Genomic DNA, 13,330 nt, shown 5'->3' with positions numbered 1-13,330 from the left:
TCTCTCTGAAACAAGAATCCCAGACGTCGCAAACAACGCAAAGCAGAGATATAATTCGCAGATTTGAGAGACAAAAAAAAAAAAATTGCTTGGCTCTAGTAAGAAGCTCTCTGCACTTTGTCAAGCGTGAATTTCCTGACGATCAACAAAGTCTTCTAAAAGTGGAAACGAATAAAGTGACGATTCAGAGTCATATTTCGAACATCTAAGGAATATTGAAATAAAATTTAAAATATGTATTCTGTACAATTCACCATGTTAATATAATGTAGAATCATATTGTTAATATGTTGATATTAAGGCCATTGTGAGAAAATTGTACCCTAACCCAAATAAAATTGTGGATGAACCACCCTTGACATTACTCTTCCTAATACTTAACTTTCGAAACTATTCCCTACCATACTTAGCTAGTTAACTGCCCTCACTCCTCTTTCACCCATCTTACCTATCAGCTCAAAATAAAGAATAAGGAATATTTGGCCAAAAACTGTCCTTTGAGGAGGGGCGCCCTCCATTATTGTTGATACGTATGACCGGATGTTGAAGCCAGATATGAGCCTTGGGTCTGTGTCGTTACCCTCAGTCCTTCTTTCGCTTTTGATATGCGAAGAAGTTCGGCGATGCCCAGCCAGTGAGTGTTTCTTGTGGTCGAGCAAGATTTGTGAGTTTTGTTTGGTGTCTATCAAGGAGACTGCCGCATAGAGATACTATTTACGTAGACGATTTTCTTTGCTTGAAGGCCAGTGCTGCCAATGAAATTTTTCAGTTTTCCCAAGATTCAACTAAAATCCCCCAGATTGTAATAAAACTGACATTTAGTTAAATGAAGTATATTTTAATCAATTTTACATATCAATGGTTAATCCAAGTGTTATTCCTGCTCTTCTTTTGCCGCTTAAATTCATAATGAAAATAACATTTAGTTAAATGAAGTAAATTTTAATCAAGTTTAGGCCTACATATCAAGGGTTAATCCAAGTGCTATTCCTGTTCTTCTTCTGCCTCTAAATTCATTGTTATATTATTGTAATAAAACTAACATTTAGTTAAATGAAATATATTTAAATCAAGTTTACATATCAATGGTTAATCCAAGTTATTCCTGCTCTTCTTTTCTACATCACTCATTAATGCCTTGCTTGGTTCCAAACTAGTACAGTCTGAATTGTTTTATGTGAGTGATTGTTTGGCCAAAATTCTGTCAGCTACTGTTTGTGCTTTTAATGAATTAGTTTTCCTAGTTTTAATGTTGTTCACTTGTGAAAATATGCGCTTTACACACGCTGAGAAATGTGGTAAACACGATAGATTTGTCATAAATTCAGAAATTCGTGCAAAATTGGAATTGCCCATATATGCCGTCTTTGATGGAACGTAAATTATACCAGTATTGTGGTATGTTGTCACTTGCGATAGGTAACTCTTTAGCTGTGAGCCGATAACTTCTCCACTGATCGTCAAGTTCATTCATTTGAGCTGGCGGTGTCAAATTAGGGAAATTGCTTGCTATCCCAGTTATTGATGATGGCAAAAGACTTACGTTTGATGCAATGGCTGGATCAAGAATATTTAGCTTGACAATGACACTGTCTTCATCAAATGGAAATCTCCTCATTTGAATGCAGAGTTCGGCAAGAAATTTCAAGCAGTCATTCTTGAATCTTTTCAAAATATCACTTGGTAATGGTTCATTTATTAGTTGTGTCATCGCTAGTCCTCCCAGGTAAATGTTATCTTGACTTTTGTGATTATTTTTATTACTTGGATCAATATCTGAGAGCTTGAGACGTTCAATTATTGCCTCGTCCACAAAACAACTTAGAATATTTTTATATTCAGACATTACCATGAAATATAAGCTGTGTAATCGAAAGTGCTCAGATTGAAATTCTATATTAAGTGAGTTCACTTTTCGTAAGATATATTGCAGAAAAAGGGGCATGTGCCGTGTACCACAATTGCTCATTGCTTCATACACTCTTTGAGCTCCTTCAACTTTATCCACTTTTGTTTCACTCTGAAAATACAATAGTAGCGCATCATAGTTCTCAATGATAACACTTATAACATTTTCCCTTGAAAGCCATCTAGTTTGCGCTAGCTTAGGAATTTTGGGCTTAGGTGCAGAAACTGCTTTCTGAATCAACTCAAAATCGTTTTGTCGTTCGCTACTGCGACTAAAGTAAGAGGTTAAATCTTTCAGAAATGCTTCAAAATATGAAGGCAAAACACTTACTGCATGGCTGGCATACACAGCAAAAGAGTGGCATACACAGCCCATGACAAACACCGAAGGCAACTCATCTTTCAATCATTTCTGAAAGCCATTCTTTACCCCCATTATTGACGAACAATTATCAGCTCCTAAACCAGTTATGTTATGAAGAGGGATTCCTGTTTTCTCAAGTAAATCTTTAAGAGAAATATAAAGACCTAGAGCACTTCCATCTTGAACTACCACTGTATCTAGAAGCCTGTCTACCACATCCAATTGACTTTTGTCAACAAAACGGACAACAATAGCCAGTACCTGTGTTACAGAAATATCTGTACTTTCATCTATTATAATGGAAAATTTCTGCGTCTTGCATATATCATCTAGGGAATTTTTCATGAAAAGCTATTCCGTCCTGGATTACGTACGTCAATTTGGTCCTTTTCATTGACAACTTGTGAGCTATTTTGCTGTCTGGGAAAACTCTTTTACTCATTGATAAGAAATGATTAGCATTTGAGAATGGCAGGTCATGCTCTGCAAAATATGCTGCAATAATAAGTTCACTATTTGCAATCAGCGCCTCAGCGGCGTGGTTGGTATGGTATTAGCGTCCCACCTCGGTGATCGCGGGTTCGATTCTCGGCCTTTCCATTGAAGAGTGAGAGATGTGTATTTCTGGTGATAGAAGTTCACTCGACGTGGTTCGGAAGTCACATAAAGCCGTTGGTCCCGTTGCTGAATAACCACTGGTTCCATGCAACCTAAAAGCACCATACAAACAAACAAACAAACAAAACTTTTGCAATCTCTTCAGATTCTTGACGTCAGTACTTGTGCTTGCTACATGAATATTGTTCTTATGCTTTAGAGAGTTGCTATTTTTGATGAGCATAGATTTATTATAATTCTTGAGAGTACTGTTGCAACTTCTACAATAACTAAAGTTACGGTCATTGTTATCACGTTTCAGCCGAGTGTTCAGCTCTGGAACATCAAGCCATTCTTCTTTAAACAACTGTGTACACCACTTGGGTTTTTTTTAGCATAAGATTGAATTTTGTCACTCATTGTGGAATAATCCTGAAATTGAAAGAACAATAAACCAATGCTATCTTTCTCAAAAGTAAATCAAATGTTACCTGTACCATTTCTGATCTATACTGAAAATTCCATCAAAATCCGATTATAAATAAGATACTTTAGTGCATTGGTGGAGGTATGCGCTTATTGTATATTTCTCAAAATGTAATCAATTGTCTCACCTATCCTGAGACTCGACGACGAGAATCACAGGTTAAACGCGTTCGATACTTGTTCCGACTGCATTAATTTCCTAAATAGTATGTACCATTTTTCGTTGAGAATTTTATATTTAAATGATTTAACATCCATTTCAAAACTGTAGGCTATCTCCCCCAGACGATCCCCAGTCCCCACTTCCCCCAGATCTGGGGGAATTCCCCAGGTCTGGCAGTACTGTTGAAGGCGATAGGAAGGGAGTGCATCGTGCAATAGGTACTGCAGAGCCGCACAAAACCTCCGCCATGTTCAGTACCAGCCCATCCATCTCTCCGGCGCCAACATGAAAACGTACATAAAAAGATGGCAAATCTCTCGTTTTCTCGGTAGATTTCTCACTTGGTCTCACGCACTACACTGCCTCATAAACCTACAGTACCCTCTTCTAGAATCTTCAGGCAAAGAATCACATAAATGGCACCCCCCCCCCCCCCTTTACACTTATCAATACTTCGTTACACGTTTATACCGACTTCCTGTGCCGATAGCTTCGTTTACCTACTCTCACAGTCTCACTACGTTGTTGCCTCTGCCTGCTGCGAAGTGTGTGTGTGTGTGTGTGTGTGTGTGTGTGTGTGTACTGCAGTCCACTGCATCTGCTAGATTACTGGCTAGATTACTGTTGCAGCTATAATGGTCATCATTTCGTTAAATCTCTCGATTGGAATGACATGACCCTTTCTCAAGTATTGGTCATTTGCAAATTTCACGAAAGTTCGCTCATTTGCTCCCAAAATGTGTGAAAACGCAGGTATATATATATGCCGACACAAGTGCAAGCGTATGTGTTCTATTCAAGGATGGTCATGTTGCTAGTCCGAGTGTACCCAAAGTATAGACTTGAAGTGATATAAAAGAGGCTAATATCATTGTTGTTGTTATTATACGGGGTGTCCACAAAGTCCCAGTACCATTACAAGCAATAAATACTACCTGTAATGGTAGTGGGACTTTATGGACACCATGTATTTAGAATTTGTGTCCTTTAGCATCTGAAGCAAGACCACCAAAGGGGGCCATTGACTTGAAATTTAAGCTTCCAAAGAACATTAAGGCGTTCATGAGAAAGAGGTAACAAAAGGTAATGGGAAATACCGAAAGGAAGATCACTTATCAAGAAAGAAAAAATTACTTAATAAATAAAAAACTTAAGGAAATGACTAAAATACGAGGAGAATGTTGTTAGGGCAGCAATGCACTGCCTCTTCGCTTGAACTTCTGCTGGAGTTCTAATTGCGCGACATCCTCTGAAGGGCGACTGACTGACTGTTCCACAGCCCAACCTTTCGCAGAATAAAGGACCTCTGGTACTGAGAAGTTCGACAGCGAGGCTCAACACTGACTGCATTGTGGTGCGACAGCCGTTTAGCGACTCTGGCAGGAAGTGGGGATCGTTGATCAATTGTGAATGTGCAAATCAATGCAACCTGTTGTAGGTTAATTGTCCTTCCGCGCCTATAACACTGTTTTCCGATGTGGAGGTCTGTCTCTGCCACAGATCCAGCTCTCTTAGATAGAGTGGTTCGTGGTGGTGAGTTCCTGTTTCCTGATATTAGCAGGTATGAGACTCGGACCATCATCTAAGGATGGTCTCTCGTTTGCCACTTTTCCATAAGTTATGTTTCAACCGAGATCCGTCACATTCCACCCCCCCCATTGATCCCTGATGCCCTGTTCCAGCCGAGGGCAGTCAAAGTCCCTGAACGGCAGAAGCACCAGCATGCAGTAAATGTACCTGATATAGAACTTCTCAGTTCCAGAAGTCCTTTATCCCTCCCTCAAAAGGTTGGACTGTGGAACAGCCTCCCTTCAAAGGATGTGGTGCAATTGGAACTCCAGAAGTTCAGGCGAAGAAGAAGCAATGCATTACTACCCCAAATACAACTCTCTTTATAGTTTAATAATTTACTCACGTTTATATTTATCTAATAATTTCTTAACTTATCTGTTTTTTTCTAACAAATAGTGTCTTCTTTCTGTCTTTCCCATTTGTTACGGGTTCTCGATTGATAAGCTGAGGGTAGTTAACATTAGTTTATTACACCGATTACCATTTATGTATACAGCGTTGACGAGCCAACATTACGGAGGTGGGGGAGATGTAAAAGACACTGGTCACGTGACTTACCCAAAATATAAACAAACAGATATGATTTACAAACTTAGACAGCGTACCAGATCACAACATTCACAAATTGTAACACCATTACCGTCTTTTACTTCTTTCAAATGAACACCATATTCTTTGCAGACTTGATCATTGACCCATGTGGGCTTGTTCCACATGAATAGAGTTCAATGTCTGAATGATAATAATTATAGTTATGCCAACAGAATATTATTATCACTAAGAATGCCAGATTTATGTTCTTATGATCAGCACAGGATTCTTCAACTTGGCTGAATTTCACGGAATACGAGCAGGGTCGCTGTGCTGAAAAGTCACGCATGAGCGATCAGCATTGCCTTAACAGGTTTGCAATATGTGGTTGCTATTGATCTCATTATTAGTAGCAAAGGCAAGTTGATATGACATATTGTTTTTGTTATTACATTTCCTACTTCTAACTGTTATTATTTTTCTTCAGGCTTATGTAGTACTACGTATGTGGCCCAGTTTGACAACTCAGTATCTTGCATCACGTTGCAAGCTCCCTATTCTGCATTATCAAAAGCATCTTTGAAAGTGCTTTGAAAGACACTGACTTTTCATAGGAAAAAATCCGTTTATGCCAGAGACGTTGCATCCTAAGCAGATATGGTTGTACGAGTGTAGCCTATTTATATTAGTGTGGATGTAACATGGCTTCAACAACACTAATTGCGTCTCCAGAAGCGCAGAGAATTTTCAGACATGAATACCTTGTGTCACATTTGGGAAGGAAGGTTGTGTTTATGATATTCCAAAAATGTTTTCTCCACGGACACACCGACACAATCTTGGATATTCTCATGGAAAATGGCATAGCAACTCACGAGAAAATATTCAACATAGAAGAAATAAACAGTCTTGGTTGTAAACATCCACAGTCGTATGGCGTCACGCTGATGAATAAAATCTGCCAATTTCTTTGGCTGAAAGGAGTTAATGACCCTGGCGATGAACTGAAACAATTAGTGGGAAAAATAAAAGCCGAGAGGGAATGTGTTAGCCATGAAGAAGGTATGTCAGAGAACGATTTGGTAAATAAAATCCAAGAGTTTCAACGACTACTCGAGGAAACTCTTGACAAAACCAAGTCTTTCCTTCCAGTTCATGGTGTTGAGATTGATGAACTCAAAGCAGAGATCGGGGCTGCTGTCCCAGAGCTAATGGGAAAGATCTGTGTAAAATATGATACCTCAAAACGAGAGGACGTGGAGACCATTAAGAAGGAAATGGGAGTTTTTTGGAGAGAGTGTCGTGACCTAGTACAAAAGCGCGTTGAAGAGGAATTCTGGCCTCTTTACAAAACACTCTGTCAGATTTCGCCCTTTGACTTGCTAGCTAAGCATGTCACTCAAGACCCAAGTAATTTCATTCTTTCCTTAAAAGTGGACACTGATTCGCGGTTCAATCGAAATTTCCGTGGCATAAGAGGCACCATTGTAAATCAGCAAGAAATCTTCAACCAAAATAAACTGGGAGATGACCCTGAGGTTGTGATTATATCTGGTGATGCAGGTTCTGGAAAGACCACAATTCTTTGTTCCTTTGTAGAGAAATGGTATAAGAAGATAAATGATATACCACAATTCTTATCCTTCCAAGTTGTCCTCTATATACAGTTTAGAAATCACGAACACGACAAATTTGAAGACTACATTAAAAGTTTGCTGAAAGAGACTGTAAAGCATTATGATCTCAGTATGGTAGTGTCACATATCATCATTTCGAAATGCCTAGTACTTTGTGATGGGTATGACGAGGCTAATGAGAATTCCAAGAAACTCTTTGAAGACATGTTAACATATCCCTGGGAGGATGTAAAGATTGTCGTGACAACACGTCCGTGGAATGCGTTGGATCTAACAGATGTTGTGGCGTCCTTACAGCGTAGAAGAGTCAACCTCAAAGTTTTGGGTATTCAGGAAAAACAGTTCAATTCGGTCATCGAAAACATCTCGGGCTGCCTGTTGCATGATGACCAAGAAAGGGAAAAAATCAAAACGGGGCTGTCTCAGAAAATAGCAGAAATGAGCTATAGGACTAAAGCATTGGTGAAAACACCACTACTTTTTAACAAGTTCGTTTTTATTTACGTTGAGAGTCCAGATGAAAGGCATGAACTGAACACCAAGGCATCACTTCACTTACAGTTGAAAAAGAACTTGGCCAAGAGAATCTTAGAGGCGACAGGAATCTCTGAACAATCACTGGAGGAATTCGATGAATTATACAGAAAATGGTCTCTGAAATATTACATCGAGAAAAAAATTGAGTGGACAGAGAGAGATGTGAGAAGCCTTAAAGAGGAGATTAGATCTCAAATTAGCTCTCAAGATGTACTGGAAAACTTTCATGCCATCATGTCATCCTATTTCTCCATAAAGCAGATGTATGATGGTCCACAGATTGTCAACTTATACTGCTACGGCCACAGAAGTGAGCAGGAATTTGCAATTGCAGTCGACCTCTGTGATGAGATATCAGCTCGAATGCAACAAGGAGGAGACTCTCCTCTAGATGCGGCACTGCAGTCAAAAGGGTTAACCAAATCTTCAGTTTTTGATGACAAAGACGTGTTTAAGGAATTAATAGGCGTCATTTCCTTCATACCAGGAATACTCTACCAGAAATACCCCAAGAGTGATGCATTATACAACCAAATAAAGGTCATTCAAAAACTCTATGTCACATACAGCCTCACTCAAAACATGCATGATGAGGTCTTGGAACCATGCATTGAAACTAGACTGGACGATCAAGTTTTGCAGTCCCACGCGTCACTATTGGGAGAAACGCATCTGAAGAAGAACATCAGATTCAAGAGAGTAGATAGTTACTTCGCCCTGCCACCCTTAATGTCGCTACTGAAGCCCCGGCGTCTTGAACTTGAAGAAATAGAGAGAGATCTTTCGAAGCTCAACGTAATACTAGCATCTACAGTCCTTCATGAAATTCCCACTAGGATTATGGTGTGGATCGATTTACAAGACTGTGAAAAATTTACAGGAGAGATTTCGCATTCTGTGGATGAATTAAGTACGTAGTAGGTGTTTACCTTTGTCGCCCTCAATGATAAAGTACTAAAACTTTAAGCCACAGATCAAAAAGCTTTGCTCTTCTAGTTTTTTACTAATTCATCTTTGGTAATTACTTCATAAGTAATGTAAAGCAATGTACAAAAATCAGAAAATACACTGAAAACAAGGCACTTGTACTAACATTAAATTACGCTCTGCATCTGACAGAAAATTTATGAAGTACACATACACACACAGACACATTATACATACAAGTATATGACTGGTATATTCTAGGGTTTTTATGGGGAGCCCATAAAAACGGCACTAAACACACACACACACACACATATACTATCATACATATACATATATATATATATATATATATATATATATATATAATATATATATATAAGTCATATCACATTACCGTGATTCATATACATATATTGAGCTACAATGTCCTTTAATATCTAATTCGCTCTACCTCGGAATTAATATATTTTCATATATGCTTAACCGAAGGGGAATTTTTTTTTTCTCGATAATAGATTTACCTGTACTTGGGCGCGAACGCAGGTACATTATAAATCCAGGACCGTCAGTGGAAGCGGTACCACCCAACCGCGGTTGGGTGGTACCGCTTCCACTGACGGTCCTGGATTTATAATGTACCTGCGTTCGCGCCCAAGTACAGGTAAATCTATTATCGAGAAAAAAAAAAATTCCCCTTCGGTTAAGCATATATGAAAATATATTAATTCCGAGGTAGAGCGAATTAGATATTAAAGGACATTGTAGCTCGATGTATATATATATATATATATATATATTATATATATATATATATGCAGCTATATATATATATATCGAACTACAAATGTCCTTTAATATCTAATACGCTCTACCTCGGAATTAATATATTTTCATATATGCTTAACCGAGGGGGAATTTTTTAAGCGATAATAGAATTGGCGAAGCTTCACTGCCAGTCTGGAGTTGAGAGGTCGCTGGATCGCGCCTGTCGATCGCCAATTCTATTATCGCTTAAAAAATTCCCCCTCGGTTAAGCATATGAAAATATATTAATTCCGAGGTAGAGCGAATTAGATATTAAAGGACTTTGTAGTTCGATATATGTATATGAATCACGGTAATGTGATAGACTTATATATATATATATATATATATATATATATATACTATATATATATATATATATATATACAGATATAGATACATTTATGGATATCAACACATATGCTCATATATAACATGTATGTACTATATGGTTTTTAAAGAACAAAAAATTGCACCATTTTAGTTATACTGTTATACTGCTTTTGTTCTGCAGATACTCCGTTCAGTGCGGACTTTCAGTTGTCTTAGGTGCCTATAATTATCACCAGCATCATATCTCTAAAAATATTTCTTCTCTTCTTTCTTCCCATAGGAGTTGACCTTCTCAATTTCGGGAACAAAATTGAGGACGAGAGATCTTATCCCACCTCTCTCATGAAACTATCGGGGACTCTGACGGTGATTTACCATGTGCAGACACTCAACTCCACACGTGCTGCCGAAATCGTGAACAGGACCTACCCGACATTCCGGAATGGAGTCTGTGATAATGCCTACATGCTATCAAACAAAGGTGCGTAACAGTTACCTGTCAGGTGAGAGATCTTACCTTACAGACCTTACATCTTGTTCGGGTTGCCCCAGGTCCCTCAGTGTGAGGCACCTCTAATGTCTACTAGAGTTGCTAGTGCATCTTCCGATATATTTTGCATCTTCCAATCTTTGACGGTCTGGGATGCAGCATAGATATTTGTCGAGCTTATTCTTAAACACATCTACGCTCACTCCTGGCAATGCATTGAATAGACGCTGCATTGTCGATGCTGGTGCGTAGTGCTTTCCTTATTTTTCCTGGTATAGTTTTGGGCACTATTAATCTACCTCTGCTTGCTCTTTCTGATATTTTTAGCTCCATGATGTTTTCGGCAATTCCTTCTATCTGTTTCCATGCCTGAATTATCATGTAGCATTCTCTTCTCCTTTCTAGACTATATAATTTTAAGGATTGTAGTCTTTCCCAGTAGTCAAGATCCTTAACTTCTTCTATTCTAGCTGTAAAGGACCTTTGTACACTCTGTGCAATATCCTTTTGATAGTGTGGGTACCATATCATATTGCAATATTCAAGTGGACTACGAACATACGTTTTATAAAGCATAATCATGTGTTCAGCTTTGCCGTAACAACATTCCCATTTTTGCTTTACAGTTTGCCAATAGAATTGCTATTTGATCATTGCATAACATGTTCCTATTCAACATCACACCAAGGTCTTTAACTGCTTCCTTATTTGTGATTGTCTCATTATTAGGTCCCTTATATGCATATAGCTTTCCTTCTCTATCTCTATAATTTATTGATTCAAATTTATCAGAGTTAAATACCATCCTATTTACCTCTGCCCATTCATATACTTTGTTAAGGTCTCTTTGTAGCGTGTTCCTATCTGCATCACAAGTAATTTCTCTACTTATTCTTGTGTCATCAGCGAAATTACTCACTACCGAGTCCTTAACATTACTGTCTATGTCTGCAAGCATAATAACAAACAGCAATGCAGCTAACACCGTGCCTTGTGGCACACCGGATATTACCTTAGCTTCATCCGATTTTTCATCGTTTACAATAACTATCTGTTTTCTGTTGTGTAAAAATTCTTTTAACCATCTTCCTACTTTATCCACTATATTATGTTTTCTAATTTTCTTCGCTAATATATTATGGTCTACCTTGTCAAAAGCTTTTGCAAAGTCTAGATAAACCACATCTGTTTCTTTTCCGCTTTTCATATTTTTGCATATGTTCTCACGGTGGACTAACAGTTGGGTTTGTGTACTTTTTCCGGGTACAAAACCATGTTGAGAGAGAGAGACAGACAGACAGACAGAGATGGTTACTTTCCCTTTGGTCTTCCATTAGCAGACTGGTATCACGAAGCAGGAGAGACAGAGGAGGGGGCTGGGGAGTGAATGACCATAGAAGTGCAGGTAGGGGGAAACACCGCCTTGGATCCATCGTCATCGGGTGAATCAGCCTTATTCACTCTATATTTAATTGGTAAAACAAGAATACAATTACATCTTTAAGTATACCATTCAAAAGATTGAAGTTTCGTCAACATATTGTGATATATAGAAGCGCCATACGAACTTAAATAAGCATGTGAGGTCTTTGTAAAATATGTTTTCATGGCAGTTTTTAAATCCAACATGGTGTCCACCGACTGAGGTGCCGTTCGTAACCGGCATCAATGCCACGTCCTTCCCAGCCTTCCCAGCGCTCATTTGAACAATATTAGCGTATATATGTAACGTTTATTGATCTTGCTCAAGATTGCAGTTGTAATCAGCACAATAAATCAACATTTTGTTGTCTATGTTAGTGCAAGTATGAAACTTCTTATTCCCGGGGTCATGGTTTGAACTAAATTTCATTTTTACCTTGTAATCGGTGGTTTTATCCTTACTGCCATCACAGCTGAAACTCCACAGTGCTTATTTGATTGTGATTATACACATTTTGTTCTTATTTCACTCCAAATTGCACTTGAACTACGTTGCTGTTCCTGGTTCCTAAGCGCTCACTCCACAAACACAGTTGCGGGCAGGACACGACTACACTGTTTATGAAGTGCAAAGCTTTATTCCCTTAATTGTTTACCTTACTCATTATTTAGTTTAGCTTTACTTTGTTACTTCAAAATGTTCATGACTATTATCCCGTTTTTGCAAGCAAATTAACCTAGAAAAATTACAGATATTTCTAAAGTAGATACAAGTAGACGTCGGCCAAATTTCATTGTTGCCAATTTAGTGGAGCTTCACACACGCTGATGCATTTACAAACTATTTCCATGAATTCAAGTTGTAATAGTAATGCAATAATGATAAAATTGCTCTAATATGTATATATACTATAAATAGATATGCTAATTACACTTATTTATCCGGTTTTGTTTAAGTCTTATATCCAGTTTGGAGGGTAAACACATACCAATTGGCAACACTGATAAACAATAGAAGAGCGCGAACAACGCCATAGGTACTGTTCACAGCAAAACTGTTCATATTAGAGTCAGGAATCTAGTTACTTTTTCAACAACGAATATTTTCAAATTAATGTTCTTGAATATGTAAAAAAATTATGCAATTCATGACCTTATACTGCCATTTAACTATTTATTTAAATAATCATCTAGTGCACGCTTCTTCTTTCTACCAAAATGTGTCAGTTTCCATGGATCCCAGAAGAAAGTGCCCCAGTGTATATGGGTACAAGTGGTGTGCGGATTTAGCACATGGAATGGAAAGTTTATTGACACAAGTGACTCCGCAAACATCGAGATGGCATCAATCTTCTACATTTTTGGCGTTATAAGTAAAAATTTCGAAAGCGTCATGGAGGTATGTTTGCACTGCGCATGGCTAGACTTTCATTAACCTCTGTTTAATCTTAAAATATGACCTTAATTTCTAACTTTGGAGAAAATACTTACTTCGAAAGGATAGTAGAGGTCTTGAGCTGTTGCTCTCACCACCGATGACTCGTGACTGGTGCCCA

At 38.2% G+C, this 13,330-nt stretch overlaps 1 protein-coding gene across 4 annotated transcripts in view; it reads left to right on the top strand.

Moving 5' to 3' along the window:
* The first annotated feature begins 566 nt into the window (after positions 1 to 566).
* Positions 567 to 13,330, top strand: part of LOC135209728 (uncharacterized) — a 19,088-nt gene continuing 6,324 nt past the window's right edge. Inside the window, exons 1-4 of one of the 4 annotated variants that reach the window (XM_064242494.1) lie at positions 599 to 634; positions 5,901 to 5,994; positions 6,109 to 8,705; positions 10,143 to 10,343. In XM_064242494.1, the coding sequence (XP_064098564.1) occupies positions 6,323 to 8,705; positions 10,143 to 10,343 (2,584 nt within the window). In that variant the 5' untranslated portion in view covers positions 599 to 634; positions 5,901 to 5,994; positions 6,109 to 6,322. Of the gene's footprint in view, positions 665 to 5,884; positions 5,995 to 6,108; positions 8,706 to 10,142; positions 10,344 to 13,330 lie in introns of those variants that run through there. The other 3 variants (XM_064242493.1, XM_064242496.1, XM_064242495.1) reach the window with 3 other exon arrangements.

Source organism: Macrobrachium nipponense, chromosome 38 (assembly GCF_015104395.2).
Source record: "Macrobrachium nipponense isolate FS-2020 chromosome 38, ASM1510439v2, whole genome shotgun sequence".
NCBI classification, from domain to species: domain Eukaryota; kingdom Metazoa; phylum Arthropoda; class Malacostraca; order Decapoda; family Palaemonidae; genus Macrobrachium; species Macrobrachium nipponense.
Note: the sequence above shows the minus strand (reverse complement) of the source record. Positions and strands in the feature narration are given on the sequence as shown.